General features: G+C 39.0%; 1 protein-coding gene across 3 annotated transcripts in view; it reads left to right on the top strand.

The window, feature by feature from the left end:
- PARP4 (poly(ADP-ribose) polymerase family member 4) overlaps positions 1 to 13,589 on the top strand; it is a 145,525-nt gene that overhangs the window by 91,136 nt on the left and 40,800 nt on the right. For all 3 annotated transcript variants that reach the window (XM_059377996.1, XM_059377997.1, XM_059377998.1), the window contains 8 exons: positions 3,302 to 3,497; positions 4,483 to 4,550; positions 5,211 to 5,398; positions 8,178 to 8,277; positions 9,922 to 10,092; positions 10,347 to 10,427; positions 11,810 to 11,890; positions 13,189 to 13,284. In XM_059377996.1, coding sequence (XP_059233979.1) covers positions 3,302 to 3,497; positions 4,483 to 4,550; positions 5,211 to 5,398; positions 8,178 to 8,277; positions 9,922 to 10,092; positions 10,347 to 10,427; positions 11,810 to 11,890; positions 13,189 to 13,284 — 981 coding nt within the window. The remainder of the gene's footprint in view (positions 1 to 3,301; positions 3,498 to 4,482; positions 4,551 to 5,210; positions 5,399 to 8,177; positions 8,278 to 9,921; positions 10,093 to 10,346; positions 10,428 to 11,809; positions 11,891 to 13,188; positions 13,285 to 13,589) is intronic.

Below are 13,589 nucleotides of genomic sequence, written 5' to 3' on the forward strand. Positions count from 1 at the left end.
CTCTGAATATATCATGTCAGTTCTTTCTGACCTGCCAGGTCTCTGTGCATAAGTCTGCTGCCAGTGTAATATTTCTACCATTGTATGTTACAGACTTCTTGTCCCGGGCTGCTTTCACTAAGACTTATAAGTTTTACTACTAGATGACAGGGTGTGGACCTATTCTTATTGATTTTGAGGAGGGTTCTCTGTGCCTCCTTGATTTTTGATGCTTGTTCCCTTTGCCATATTAGGGAAATTCTCTACAATTATTTGCTTCAATATACCTTCTGCTCCCCTCTTTCTTTCTTCTTCTGGAATCACAATTATTCTAATATTGTTTCATCTTATCTCTTATCTCTTGAATCTCTTATCTCTAATATTATTTCATCTTATCTCTTATCTCTTGAATATATTCAGTGCTCTGAATATATCATGCCAGTTCTTTCTGGCCTGCCAGGTCTCTGTGGGTAAGTCCACTGCCAACCTAATATTTTTACCATTGTAAGTTACAGACTTCTTTTCCTGGGCTGCTTTCAGAATTTTCTCTTTGTCGCTAAGACTTGTAAGTTTTACTATTAGGTGATGGGGTCTGGACCTATTCTTATTTGTTTTGATTTTGAGGGGGATTCTCTGAACTTCCTCTATTTTGATGCTTGTTCCCTTTGCCATATTAGGGAAATTCTCTACAATAATTCTCTCCAATATACCTTCTGCTCTCCTCTCTCTTCTTTTTCTGGAATCCCAATTATTCTAATGTTGTTTCTTCTTATAGTGTCACTTATCTCTCGAAATCTCACCTCATGGTCCAGTAGTTGTTTGTCTCTCTTTTGCTCAGCTTCTTTATTCTCTGTCCTTTGGTCTTCTATATCACTAATTTTTTCCTCTGCCTCATTTATCCTAAAAGTAAGAGCCTCCATTTTTTATTGCACCTCATTAATAATTTTTTTTTAATTTCAACTTGTTTACATTTTAGTTCTTTTATTTCTCCAGAAAGGGCTTTTATCTCTCTGGAGAGGGTTATTAGAGAATCTAATATCTTCCATGTCTTTTTTGAGCCCAGCTGGAATCTTGAGAATCATCATTCTGAACTCTAGATCTGACATATTACCAATGTCCCTATTAATTAGATCCCTACCCTTCAGTACTGCCTCTTGTTCTTTATTTTGTGGTGAGTTTTTCCACCTTGTCATTTTGTCCAGATAAGAATATATGAACAAGCAAATAAAATACTAAAAAGGTGGCAAACACCCCAGCAAAATGTGCTTTGACCAGATCAAAAGAGACCCCAAATCGTTGGAGGAGAAAGAGGAGAAAAAGAAATTCAGAAAAAGAAAAAAAAATAGAAAAAGAAAACAAATAATGAAAAAATATAAAAAAGAAAAAATAAATATATTATAAATATATAATATATTATATATAATATATACATAATTATATATATATTAATTATATTACTATATTAATTATATATTATATATAGTAATTATATATTATGTATATATTATATTACATATATCATATATAATATTATACATATATTAGAATGGTGACCAGAACAGGGTCACCCCTTAATTTTGGGAGTATTTTGGTCTCTTAGAAGAAACTACCTCCCAAAATTTTAAAGAATGAAAAACATATAAGGGTAAACACAATGAAGGGATGGAATATGCCTATAAAGATGAAAAATATATATATTTTTTCAAATTTCTAAAGATGGAGTTGATAAACTAAGTTGGTTGGGAGAATAAAGAAAAAGAAAGGGGAGAGAATTTGCTCAGGCTGGTGACTAGAACAAGCCCAGAGCTAGATTTAGGGTATATTTTGATCTATTAAAAGAAGTCATACCCCAGATTTTTTAGAAGAAAAAACCCTATGTGTATACAAAAATAAAGTTAGAGACAATGAAAGGTAAAATATGAATATAATAATGAAGGTTCAAAAAAAGATTATTATTATTTTTTAATGAAAGTTTTTGTTAAGATAAACTAGTTTAAAAATGTTAAAAGAGGAAAGGGTAAAGGTTAAAAAAAGATTTTGTAGAAGAAAAAAATATAAAATTTAAAAAAATTAATTAGCTGCAAGACTAAAGAATCATGGGGAGAAAGCCATGAATTCCATGCTTTGCTTTCTCTTTGCTTTCTCCTTTGGAATTCCACTGTTCTCCTTGGTAAGTGAACTTGGTCTTGGCTGGATTTCTTGTTGATCTTCTGGGGGAGGGGCCTGTTGTAGTGATTCCCACGTGTCTTTGCCCGAGAGGGAATTGCACCGCCCTTACCAGGGGCCAGGCTAAGTAATCCACTCAGGTTCGCTTTCAAGAGCTTTTGTTCCCTGAACGCTTTCCGTAGAGTTCCACAGGACGGGAATGAAAATGGCGGCCTCCCAATCTCTGGCCCAGAGGAGGGAAGAGCTTGGGGTCCCACTGCTCAGTGCGCCCTCAGATAAAAGCACTCACTCAATCCTGTCTCCCTGGCCTCTGACCCTGCTCCGAGCTCAGCCAGCCTGTGACCAAGCATCTCTGTCTCTGGCACACAGCTCCACCTGGAGTCTCCAAACCCTGCAGATCCTTGAGCTCTCCCAGGGGATGTCTCCCCAGATCTTGTGGGGACCTCACCCACAGAACAGTGGCCTATGCCACGGATTACAGTTCAAGGTAACGCCGAGTTGAGAGCTCACTCCTCGGCTTTATTGCTGTAGCCGCTTCCCCGCTCTAAAGCTGTGAGCTCTGCGACACTCAGACACCCCCGATCCTTCTGTGACCCTGCAGGACCTGGGGCCACGCTGACCCCACATGGGCTTCACCCCAGTTTAGCCTCCCAAGTGATGTCCCTCAGTGGAGCAGACTTTTAAAAGTCCTGATTTTGTGCTCCGTTATTCTGCTGCTAGTCCAGAGCCGGTCCCTCCCCACGCGGTCTATCTTCCCATTGCTTTGGATTCACTTCTCCGCCAGTCCTACCTTTCAGAAAGTGGTCGATTTTCTGTTTCTAGAATTGTTGCTCTTATTCTCTTCTATCTCCTTTTGGATTTGTAGGTGTTTACAGTGGTTTGATAAGCTATCTATCTGATCTCCGGCTACCTGATGTCATCTCAGCCTGCTATTTCTCTGCCACTTTGACTCCTCCTAAGCATAACTTTTATGTGTTTTGGGAATCCAAAATTATTTAACTCACTTTTTTTTTGGTTAATGATATTTGTTTTACTCTGGTGGTCTGGAACTGAACTGGCAGTATCTTAAAGGCATGCCTATACCACTATAAACAAGCCAGACCAGTTTAAGTTATGATAAACATCAACCCAGCACCTTTCTTCTTTTTGTTTTTAGGCCTGCATGCTTGTTTTTCAACCAGATCTCAGTATCACAGTCCCTGACCTAGCTGAAAACAATGAAGTGATTATTTGTCTTGATTGCTCCAATTCCATGGAAGGTGCAACATTCTTGCAAGCCAAGCAAATTGCCTTATATGCACTGTCCTTGATGGGTAAGAAGCAAAAGATAAATATTGTCAAGTTTGGCACAGGTGAGTGTTCTTTGGTCCCCCTGAAAGTGTGCTTCCTCCTGAATATTGACATGAGCAGAGCTGTTGGCTATTGGTGCCTGACCTCATCTGTGGAGTAAGAGGTAGCATAGCATGGAGTTCAAGAACCAGAGAACACTCAAGCTAGGTCCCTAGATTCAGATTCCAGCTCTACCACTTACTAGCTCTATATGTCACCTTGGGCAAATTACTTGAACCTTTCCTCATCTGTAATATAAGAGTAATAGTTCCTGCTTAATAGTGTTGTTGTAAGTACTAAGCTGATGCACATAAAGGATTTAAAACAATTCCTGTTAGAGAGCAAGCACTGTATGAATATTACTAGGTTACCACCAGCTGAACCAAATGCAAGACCCTTGGTTTAACATGTATGAGGGTCCCAACGATATGGACAGAACACTTAAAGTCAACACAGTAGCAGAAAAATCTAGCTTTCTTTCAGGAAGCATCAGGTCAGCCCTTTTAGAGGAAAAGTAACACCATCCTCCAGGTGGGGGCCTGAGGACATCTCAGCCACAGAAGAAGGTATTTTAGGAATGAGAGAAGGAACCAGAGTGGAGTGAGGGGATAGTCACATCCTATTGATTCTTCTGTGCCATTCAGCAAAAGACTGAGCCCTTTTATGAAGGAGCTAGCATCTGTTACTGCTGGGGGCAGAGATCAAGTAAGGCTGGGGTACCAAGGGCCTGGAAGGAGAATGTGTCCCTCTGGCGGCCATGCCCTACACTGTTGGGATGCCCCACATCTTTCTTTGCATGAGCCATCTTCTACAGAACAGAGGTCTACACATGTGATTTTACTCAGAACATTTTACACAGAAAAGTGCATAGTTTCAACGCACGTTAATTATTTGAAGGAATACTGTGGTGAAGTTTTTTTTTATATGTTAAACTATCAAACATGATTGTTAGTGGTCAATAAAGTGAGTATTTAAGAGCTGCACCTCAATGCCAATCTTATCACACAGGTTACAAGGAATTATTTTCATATCCTAAATCCATCACAAGCAATAATATGCCATCAGAGTTCATTATGGTAAGTAAAAGAACTGTCCTTCATCTCTTGGGTCTTTTCCTATCAAGTTTTAATGGTACTATCTGGACTTATTCCCTCCAAGACCAATAATAGAACACCCCTAGTCCTTCAGTTTTTGTATGTCAGTGGGGCTCTTTTGTTATTATTACAGTAATAATAATATATTATATGGTGATTAATATACAATTAATATTATATATTAATATATAATATGAATGTTACTATAATATTAATATAATATTAATGAGATGGACTCATTTAAAAAATTAGAAATTAAGAAAGGTAGAAAGAAAAAAAATCATCCACAGTTCTACCACCTAAATATAACCAGCATAATGGTATTAGAATGTTTTCCTCTATTCCTTTTTTTTTTCTTTTTCTTAAAATGACACAAGCTGAGAATGACTAGTTGCCACCTCAGTCCAGGCCAGCAAACCCAGGAATACCATAAAAAAAAATCAAAGAAGTCAACCAATAATATTGTAATTACTGTGTGATATGAAATAAATTAACAGGTTATAAGCATAGTTGTTCCACAGATGTATAATTTTTAAAAATGTCTTTTCAGTGATGATATCTCCAAACCATCTTTGAGACATGCCTTAGTAAATGATTACAGTTAATGGTGGAATGAATAACCTTTCACTTCATTTCCTCCAGTCTGCTACACCTACCATGGGAAATACAGACTTCTGGAAAACACTCCGATATTTAAATCTACTGTACCCTTCTCAAGGCTTTCGGAGCATTCTCCTTATATCGGATGGGCACCTCCAGAATGAGAGTCTGACATTGCAGCTTGTGAAAAGAAATGTCCAGCACACGAGGCTGTTCTCCTGTGGTATCGGGTAAGTGCAGGAGATCTAGTCACACAGTGAGCACTGTGGGGGGGAAAGGTAGCCTGTGGGTAGGTTTTCTCTGTTGGCCTACACGTGATTTTTAGAAGTTTTGAAGTTGCTAACAGTGTATGGAAGCAGTTTAGCATAGAGTTGCAGAGCTCTGGACAAGTTGTTTAACTTCTTATCTGTAAAATGAAGATGATAATGAAAATGTCATAAGTTTAATAGGTTTGCTCTGAGAATGTAATGAGTTCATATTTAAAAAGTTGTTAAGTCCCAGCCCTACAGTGGGGTGAGAAAAATGTGGTGTAAGGAAGACCCACACACTGGCACTGCTTGGGGGAAAAAAAAAGTACTTAAGAACACCTGGCAAGGGGCACCTGGGTGGCTCAGTGGGTTAAAGCCTCTGCCTTCGGCTCAGGTCATGATCTCAGGGTTCTGGGATCGAGCCCTACATAGGGCTCTCGCAGAGAGCCTGCTTCTTCCCTTCTCTCTCTGCCTGCCTATCTGCCTACTTGTGATCTCTGTCTGTCAAATAAATAAATAAAATCTTTAAACAAACAAACAAAAAAGAACACCTGGCAAGCACCAAGTCAATGTTAGTTTTGTTTTGTTTGTATAAAAATCAAGATTTCCAACCTATCCTGAGAAGCCTGAAGACCTGGCAATGCCAGGCGCACACCTTCCCCTGGCAGTTCCTGACCAGGGCTGAGGGCCACTGCTTTGGGCAAGCCCCCAACCAGACTCTTTGCTCCTTCACACCCTTCTGGCGGCTGGGCACATCTGCATTTACTAACCCTATGATGGAAATAGGATCTTTCTCTTGGGAGGCTAGGCCCCCATGGTTGTTGGAATGAACCCCCTCCCCAGTTATAGTTAGCTTTTTTTGGATTGAACCAAGGCATATGGTGTAAACATAAGGAAAGCACCAAACAGAAGGGGCCAGCCTGTTGTTTGCAAAGAGCATGCCTGCACTCTCATCTCCCTGGACTTTCCCCCACATAGTCACCAGTCTGGCAAGTGATAACCAGGCCTCCCTATTCTGAGGCAGTGCATGGAGCAGGACCACCCCTCAACATGGGGGTAGGGGCGGAGGTGGGAGTGGTGGCTGTTGGTGTTTCCTGGGGTCACTGTGCTGTCCTAGGATGGAGTCCTCCTCAGGCCTCAGCTATGAACTACAGGAGCTGGGACCCTCCACACCCCTGAGCGCCCTCTCTGCTGTACCCAAGCCAGACCTGCCTGCCCAGAGGGCTCTTTCCCTCTTTCTGCCCCTCCTCAGACACAGCTCCTCGTCTTCTTCTCTAATCTGAGGACCACAGACCAACCAGGAAACTTATCCACCCCACAGTGGACTCCCCAGGAATTGCTCCTAAATAGGCTTTACCTGATTAACTTGTGGACATGGGGTGGCTGGCCCTACCCTGCTGCAGGGACATGTCCCCCTCCCTGCCTGAGCCAGTGCCCTGTTCTATCTTCCCGGACACAGCAACACCCCCCTTTCTCCCCTGACCAGGTATCAGAGGCTATGCCAGTGTTATGTCTCAGAGCTCATTGCAGAAGATACTGGACCCTGTTGATTCCTTCTTTGCTGAGAGCTAGTCATGAGACAGACACTCCTTGGTGCTGGACCACAGTGCTGTGTATAGGGAGATAGGCAGCAAGTAATCCAATAAGCTGAAAGGGGAGATGGGTTTTCCTAAGTGCCAGGAAGGAAATAAGGAGGGGCTGCTGTGATGGAGAAAATGGACATGAACCTTTTTGGGAAATGACGTGTGCTTTGACACGACACAGCCTGAGGAAGCTGGAATTTTTACTGATTTTCTGTCAGGTTTTAGGACCTTTCTAAATGTTTCTGCCTCATTTTATAATGCTCATTTGTATTCACAAACTCTAGCAATATGGGAGTTGTCCAGTAGAGACCTTTCATCCTGCATGTTGTCACAAACTGTCCTCTGAGCTCCACGCAGCAGGAGCAAAAAAAGATTCCAAGAAGCCTCAGTTGCCGATGACTTCGATAAAATACAAATAAACTATAGCTTAGGGGAATTATCTAGTTGGTTTATAATCACCACCAATTTTGAAGACCAAAGACAAATCCAATCAATAGGCTAAGAAATATTTCAGAAATAATTTTTTTAAGCTCTTTTCCTGAAAAGTAATTGTGCCTTTACTATTTCAGGAGGAACCTCCCTAAGGTTAATAGTTTTAGAATTATTATTGAGAGAAATTTAATAGGACGCTGCCATTGAAGTAGCAAAGCTTATCTTTGCTAGAAAGAGATTTCTTTATCTCTTTTGCTGTCTAGATACACATCATATTTTAAGATGTAGACTTTATTAACACTTCGAATGCTTGGCCTTTGAGATCAAATTTAGGTAAATGACACTTATTGAAAGGAAGTTGATGTTTTTGTCAGTATTCCAATTAACTTTTTGTATATGTGCTACCGAAGCGAGCACTCTGATTAACTTTTTTGAAGGTTTTTCGGAATCATCTACTCCCTTCTTTGGTAAACCAGGAGTCAAGAATTTCTGCTCTTTTTTTTTTTTTTTCTATTGTGAAAAATAAATAAGTTCTCTGATACGTGGGAGCTTAAGTTACCCAAACCTTCAGATGTTCCTACTGTCCTTCCTGAGTTTCATCTCTTTAACCTCAACTACAAAGACTAATTCTTCTGCATGCAGTATCTCTTCTACTGAGTTTTGAGCTATGTCAACATTGTTAACTACATGAAATTCAAAATGTGTCTAAAATTTCTTGAAAATTAAAACATGTAACCTGTGATCAGTTCTACAGCAAATCGCCATATCTTAAGGACTTTGTCCCAGTACGGTGCTGGAGTATTTGAGTATTTTAACTCAAAATCCAAACATAGTTGGAAAAAACAGGTACGTTTTTCAAACATCTTATTTCTAGTTTTATGCTTAAACATATGGAAATATTATCGTCTTGCAAATCTAGTGACAGTAACTTCTGTGTTTTCATTCATGGAAAGGGGACTTAGGAAAATGACAAAATTACTGAAAGCAATTACTTAGTTAATATCCGTCTGACACCTAGCAGGAACGCATTCTCCTTAATTGGCTCATTCTCCTACCTAATAGCTTGATTTCTTCTTCATAAAGAGTCATGGAGGTGTTTTTATCAAAAGTGACTTAAGTATTATACATGTTTTGCTGGAGTTAATATGCTATTTTGGCAAAATATACATAAACTTCACCATTTTAACCATTCATAAGTGGCATTCAGTGGCATTAAGGTACACTAGGGGTGCCTGGGTGGCTCAGTCAGTTTGGTGTCTGCCTTTGGCTGGGATCCCAAGATCCCAGGGTCCTGGGATCGAGCCCTGCATTGGGCTCCCTGCTTGGCAGGGAGTCTGCTTCTCTCTCTCTCCCTCTGCTCCTACTTGTGCTCTCTCTCCTACTCTTTCTCTCTGTCTCAAGTAAATGAATAAAATCTTTAAAAATAGTAATATATAAAGGCACATTCACAATGTTGTACAGCCATCACCACCATCCATCTCCAGAACTTTTCATCATCCTGAACAGAAACTCTACTCATTAAACCACTCCCCTTTCCACCCTCCCCCAGTCCCTGGTAACTACCATTCTACTTTCTGTCTTTATGAATTTGACTACTTTAGATACTTCATGAAAGCAGAATCATACAATATGTGTACTTTTGTGCCTGTCTTGTTTCATTTGGTATGTTTTCAAGGTCTATCCATGTTGTGGCATATGTCAGAATTTTTCTTTCCCTTTAAAGGCTAAATAATATTTCATTGTGTTCACATACCAAATTTTGTTTATCCATTTGTTTGTTGATAGATATTTGGGTTGTTTCTACCTTTTAGTGGTTGTGAATTATGCTGCTTTGAGTATTGCCATATAAACAAGTGTTCAGGTCTGATTTCAGTTATTTTAGGTATATAACAGAAGTTAAATTTCTGGACCATATGGTAATTCTGTGTTTTGTTTTTTAGAAATTGTTATACTGTTGCTCACCGTGGCTGCACCATTTTACATTCCCATAAGCAATGTACCAGGGTTCCAATTTTTCTACATAATTGATAGCACTTGTTGTTTTCTGATTTTGGTTTTTGTTTTAGAATAACCATCCTAGGGTGTGACATTGTAATCCATTGGTGTTCGGAGTTGCATTTTCCTAATGACTAGTAATATTGACTATCTTTTCATGTGTTCAGTGGCCATATTTTCTTTGGAGAAATGTCTATTCAAGTCCTTTGTAAGATTAATTTTTATAACTAGCAACTACTCCTTGCCAGAGTTGTATATTAGTAGTTAAGTAATGGAATAATTTGGGAATGTCTTACGTATTTAAATTATGTGCTAATGCTATTATTAAGAATTCTATTGAAAATCTTTTTGAAAATGTACCCTAAGCAGGAAGGAGAAAAACAAAACCAAAGTAGCACAAATCCCGAGAGAGAGAATATAAAGTTATTTTAAGTATTAAGTAACTATTTTCTGGATGTAACATTGAAAGAGAAATAATTCATCTCTTATAAATAGATAGAAGACCAAATGGCTAGGTTACATTCTCCAAGTTGTCACTCTGTCTCCATCAAATGGCAGCAGCTAAGTACAGATGCACCTGAGCCTCTCCAGGCTCCAGCCCAGGTGCAGTCCTTGTTCCACAACGAGCGACTCCTTGTCTATGGATTTATTCCTCATTGTACACAGGTAAGGAAGCACACAGCTCATTCTACTATGGGAAGAGCAACGTATGTTGCCAACAATTTTCTTTTTCTTTTCTTCCTTCCTCCTCCTTGTATCATAACATGCTGGCAAATATTCTCCTACTGGAAACTGAATGGGTAGTTAACTGGGGATACTGGGGAGCCTTTCCATTAAAAGGAAAGAGAAAATCATGGTGAAACTAAGACTCTACAGAATGAGAAATTAATAAGGGATTCCACCCTCCTCCCCCATTTCAGGCAACTCTATGTGCATTTATTCAAGAGAAAGAATTTTCTACAGTAGTATCAACTAGTGAACTTCAGAAGACAACTGGAACTGTAAGATTAAAAACTTTAACTATGAACTCACTCTTTGAAAGTTTTAATAAATTTATATTTTCATACCTTTGTTGTTCTTGTTTTTCTATTTTGACCCTTCAGTACGCAGTATGATATGGGGAACCGTTGTCTGTACAAACGAGAACACTTTCCTTCAGTTTCTGATGCAGCAGCTCTTTTTCTGGGGTTCTTGAGTCTAGGTGTATCCATATGGGCATCAGTGGATATGACTAACTGCAATAAATTTGGTATTTTATACAGGAACACTTTTTAAGGAGGTTCTCAAAGTTGTTCATGACATGATAAAAATTAAGCACCACAGATCAACCTTTGTTATTTTGAAATATGAAGTGTAACAGTACTGGACTGAGAGTAAACATATATTGAGAATGTGTTTGTTTTTTCTACTTTCAGAGTAAAAGCAAATGAATTATCACCAGAAAGTTTATAGTATTTGTATTAGTACTTAATCTATTAGATTCAGACCTGGAAAATGCCTAACCTATATATACTATATATATGTAGCTTTATTCATAGGAGTTTTTATTTGCCTAGCCAGGTAAACTACTTCCAAGCCATTGCAGATATTTTGTCTTTTTTTAAAAATAAAATACAACTTACTTTTTAGCCCTGAATCAATTATTATAACTTATTGTTTGCCTGTGATATATGTATAGAACTTAAGGGACTCTCCCTATTTTTTTTAAAAAAAATGAATCTAAGGGGGGAATTAATAATTAAAAGGGTTTTACCTGGAAAGAGGTCACTTTCCATAAAATTGAAGTTTTTATAGTTGTACTTATTCTGTGAATTATGGCCTTACTGATAACAAAATTACAAGAGTTGGAATTATCATTGTAAGCAAACATTGCTATTAAAATCAGCTGTGTTTCTTAGTTATTGGAAAGGAAGGGGGCAGTCCTTCACCTTGCACTTCCCAGGGCACATTTTGCCACCCCTGCCCTTCAGAGTGGAGGTCACATTCACAGTTAGGCATCACAGCACTAAGCGGACTTCTTCCTACAGTAGAAGAACAGTTTAAAATTTTAGAAATAAATTGAATTAGCAAAATGCCCTTTTATAGAAAAGACAAAACTGTAGGCATAGAAAACAGATGAGTGGGTGCCAAGGTCTGGAGGTGACAGCAAGGACCATGAGGAGTGCCCTTCACTTTTGAAATTGAAGGAACTATTCTGTATCTTTATTTCAGTGGTAGTCACACAACTATATACATTTGTTACAACTCATCAAACTGTACACTTAAAAGGGGTGAATTTTATTGTGTGTACTACTATACCTCAATTTTAAAAGTGGTTCTCTAAGTTAAGACTTTAATGAGAAGCCATCTGAATCTTTTTTTCCCCTTTGCTGCTTAAACACAGATGATCCACAAGCTGACAGCACGAGCTCTGATCCGAGATTATGAAGACGGCATTCTCCACGAAAATGAAACGAACCATGAGGTTTGCTCTTTTCATTGTTCTCCATCCTTCTTAAATTGATCTATCCATGGAACTGTAAAGTGAGGATAGCTGAATGGAGAGACATGTGGTATGGTGGCAGTCATCATTGTATCTGTATTTTCTGCACCTGGGGTGCAGGGCACTCAGTAAATGTTTGTTGAATGAATTAATGAAAGAACGGATGTCATTGGTTTCCTAAGAATTCTCTGGTCATTTCCTCATCAAGAGGAGGCCAGAGGAGGGCTCAGAGAATGTTTGGTAAGCTCCTGTCATAAATATCACCTAAGATCTTATATACTATAGGCATTGGTATTCTCATCTTAGTGATGAAGCAGCCCAGGTGCAAGACAGGTAGGTGACCACCCCAAAGACACACAGTGGAGCCAAAGCCCACCCTGTGCCTTCTTTACTGACCTGATGAGGCCTCCAACAGGGGGTCCCACTCAGCCAGCCCACCTGATGACCTGGTCCCTTGGTAGCTGTGAACTTAAATGGGCTTAGGAGAAGTGGTGCTCAATGCCCTCCCAAAAAGAAGGAACCAGAGGACCTCCCCTGGCTGTTAATGCAGTCATGGCAGGTAATAGATGGCCTTGTGTTTTCACTGTACTCCCTTGCTGCCCTTAGATTAGCAGCCTTGTGTTCTGTTTTACTTAAGACCTTTTTGGGTTTGGTTTTTTTTTTTTTTTAGATTTTATTTATTTATTTGAGGAAGAGAGAGAGAGAGATCACGAATAGGGGGAAGGGTAGAGGGAGAAGCAGACACCATGCCAAGCAGGGAACCTGATGTGGGACTCAATCCCAGGACCCTGGATCCATGACCTGGGCTGAAGCCAAGACTCTTAACCAATTGAGGCACCCAGGTGCCCTCCTTAAGGCCTTTTTATCTGTGTGGGCAACTGACCAGCCCTTCCACCAAATAGTCCTGAAAAAGTCACTCTACATCTCCACACCTTGGATTCCCCATCTTTAAAACGGGAGGAAGAGACTGTTAAAAAATGCAGAAACCCCCCACACTTGAGAGTGAGAGTTCTTTGTAGTCATAAAGAACTATATAAATATGAATTATTTTTCTATGACTTAACCAGTCACTTGATCCTATTGTTCAGAGAATGTTAAGTCATCTACTGTAGACATTTAGACAGGGCCATTGACTCAATTTTATTTGAAATACTAATTATAAAATGGTTTATTTTGTAGAAAAATACATTTGTTGGTTATTTAATACTTGTTTTATTGGTCATACATAGCTAAACAGTGAAAAATAAAATAAGACATGACTTCATTTGATTCTATTTTAGATGAAGAAGCAAATCTTAAAATCTCTGATTATTAAACTCAGTAAAGAAAACTGTCTCATAACGCAGTTTACAAGCTTTGTTGCAGTTGAGAAGAGGGTATGTATTGTTAATTCATGGTTATTTCATTTGTATTTACATATTAAGAAAATTACTCTTGCTCTGACTGTTACTGACAATATCCACATTCATGGCTTATGAAGAGCAGGGAGAAGAGAGGCAAGGAGGACCATGAAACCAGAGCCTCACATTCACAAAGGGCTCATTATAATTTCTCTAAATGAGTCACATATGTTATGTTTTTGATGTTATAAGTTATTACTTAGTTATATGTATATTTATGAGATACACTATAATTTTACTACATTTGGGCATTTCTCACCTTGTATTAACGCAAGACCCTC

Source organism: Mustela nigripes, chromosome 15 (assembly GCF_022355385.1).
Source record: "Mustela nigripes isolate SB6536 chromosome 15, MUSNIG.SB6536, whole genome shotgun sequence".
Classification (NCBI taxonomy): Eukaryota; Metazoa; Chordata; class Mammalia; order Carnivora; family Mustelidae; genus Mustela; species Mustela nigripes.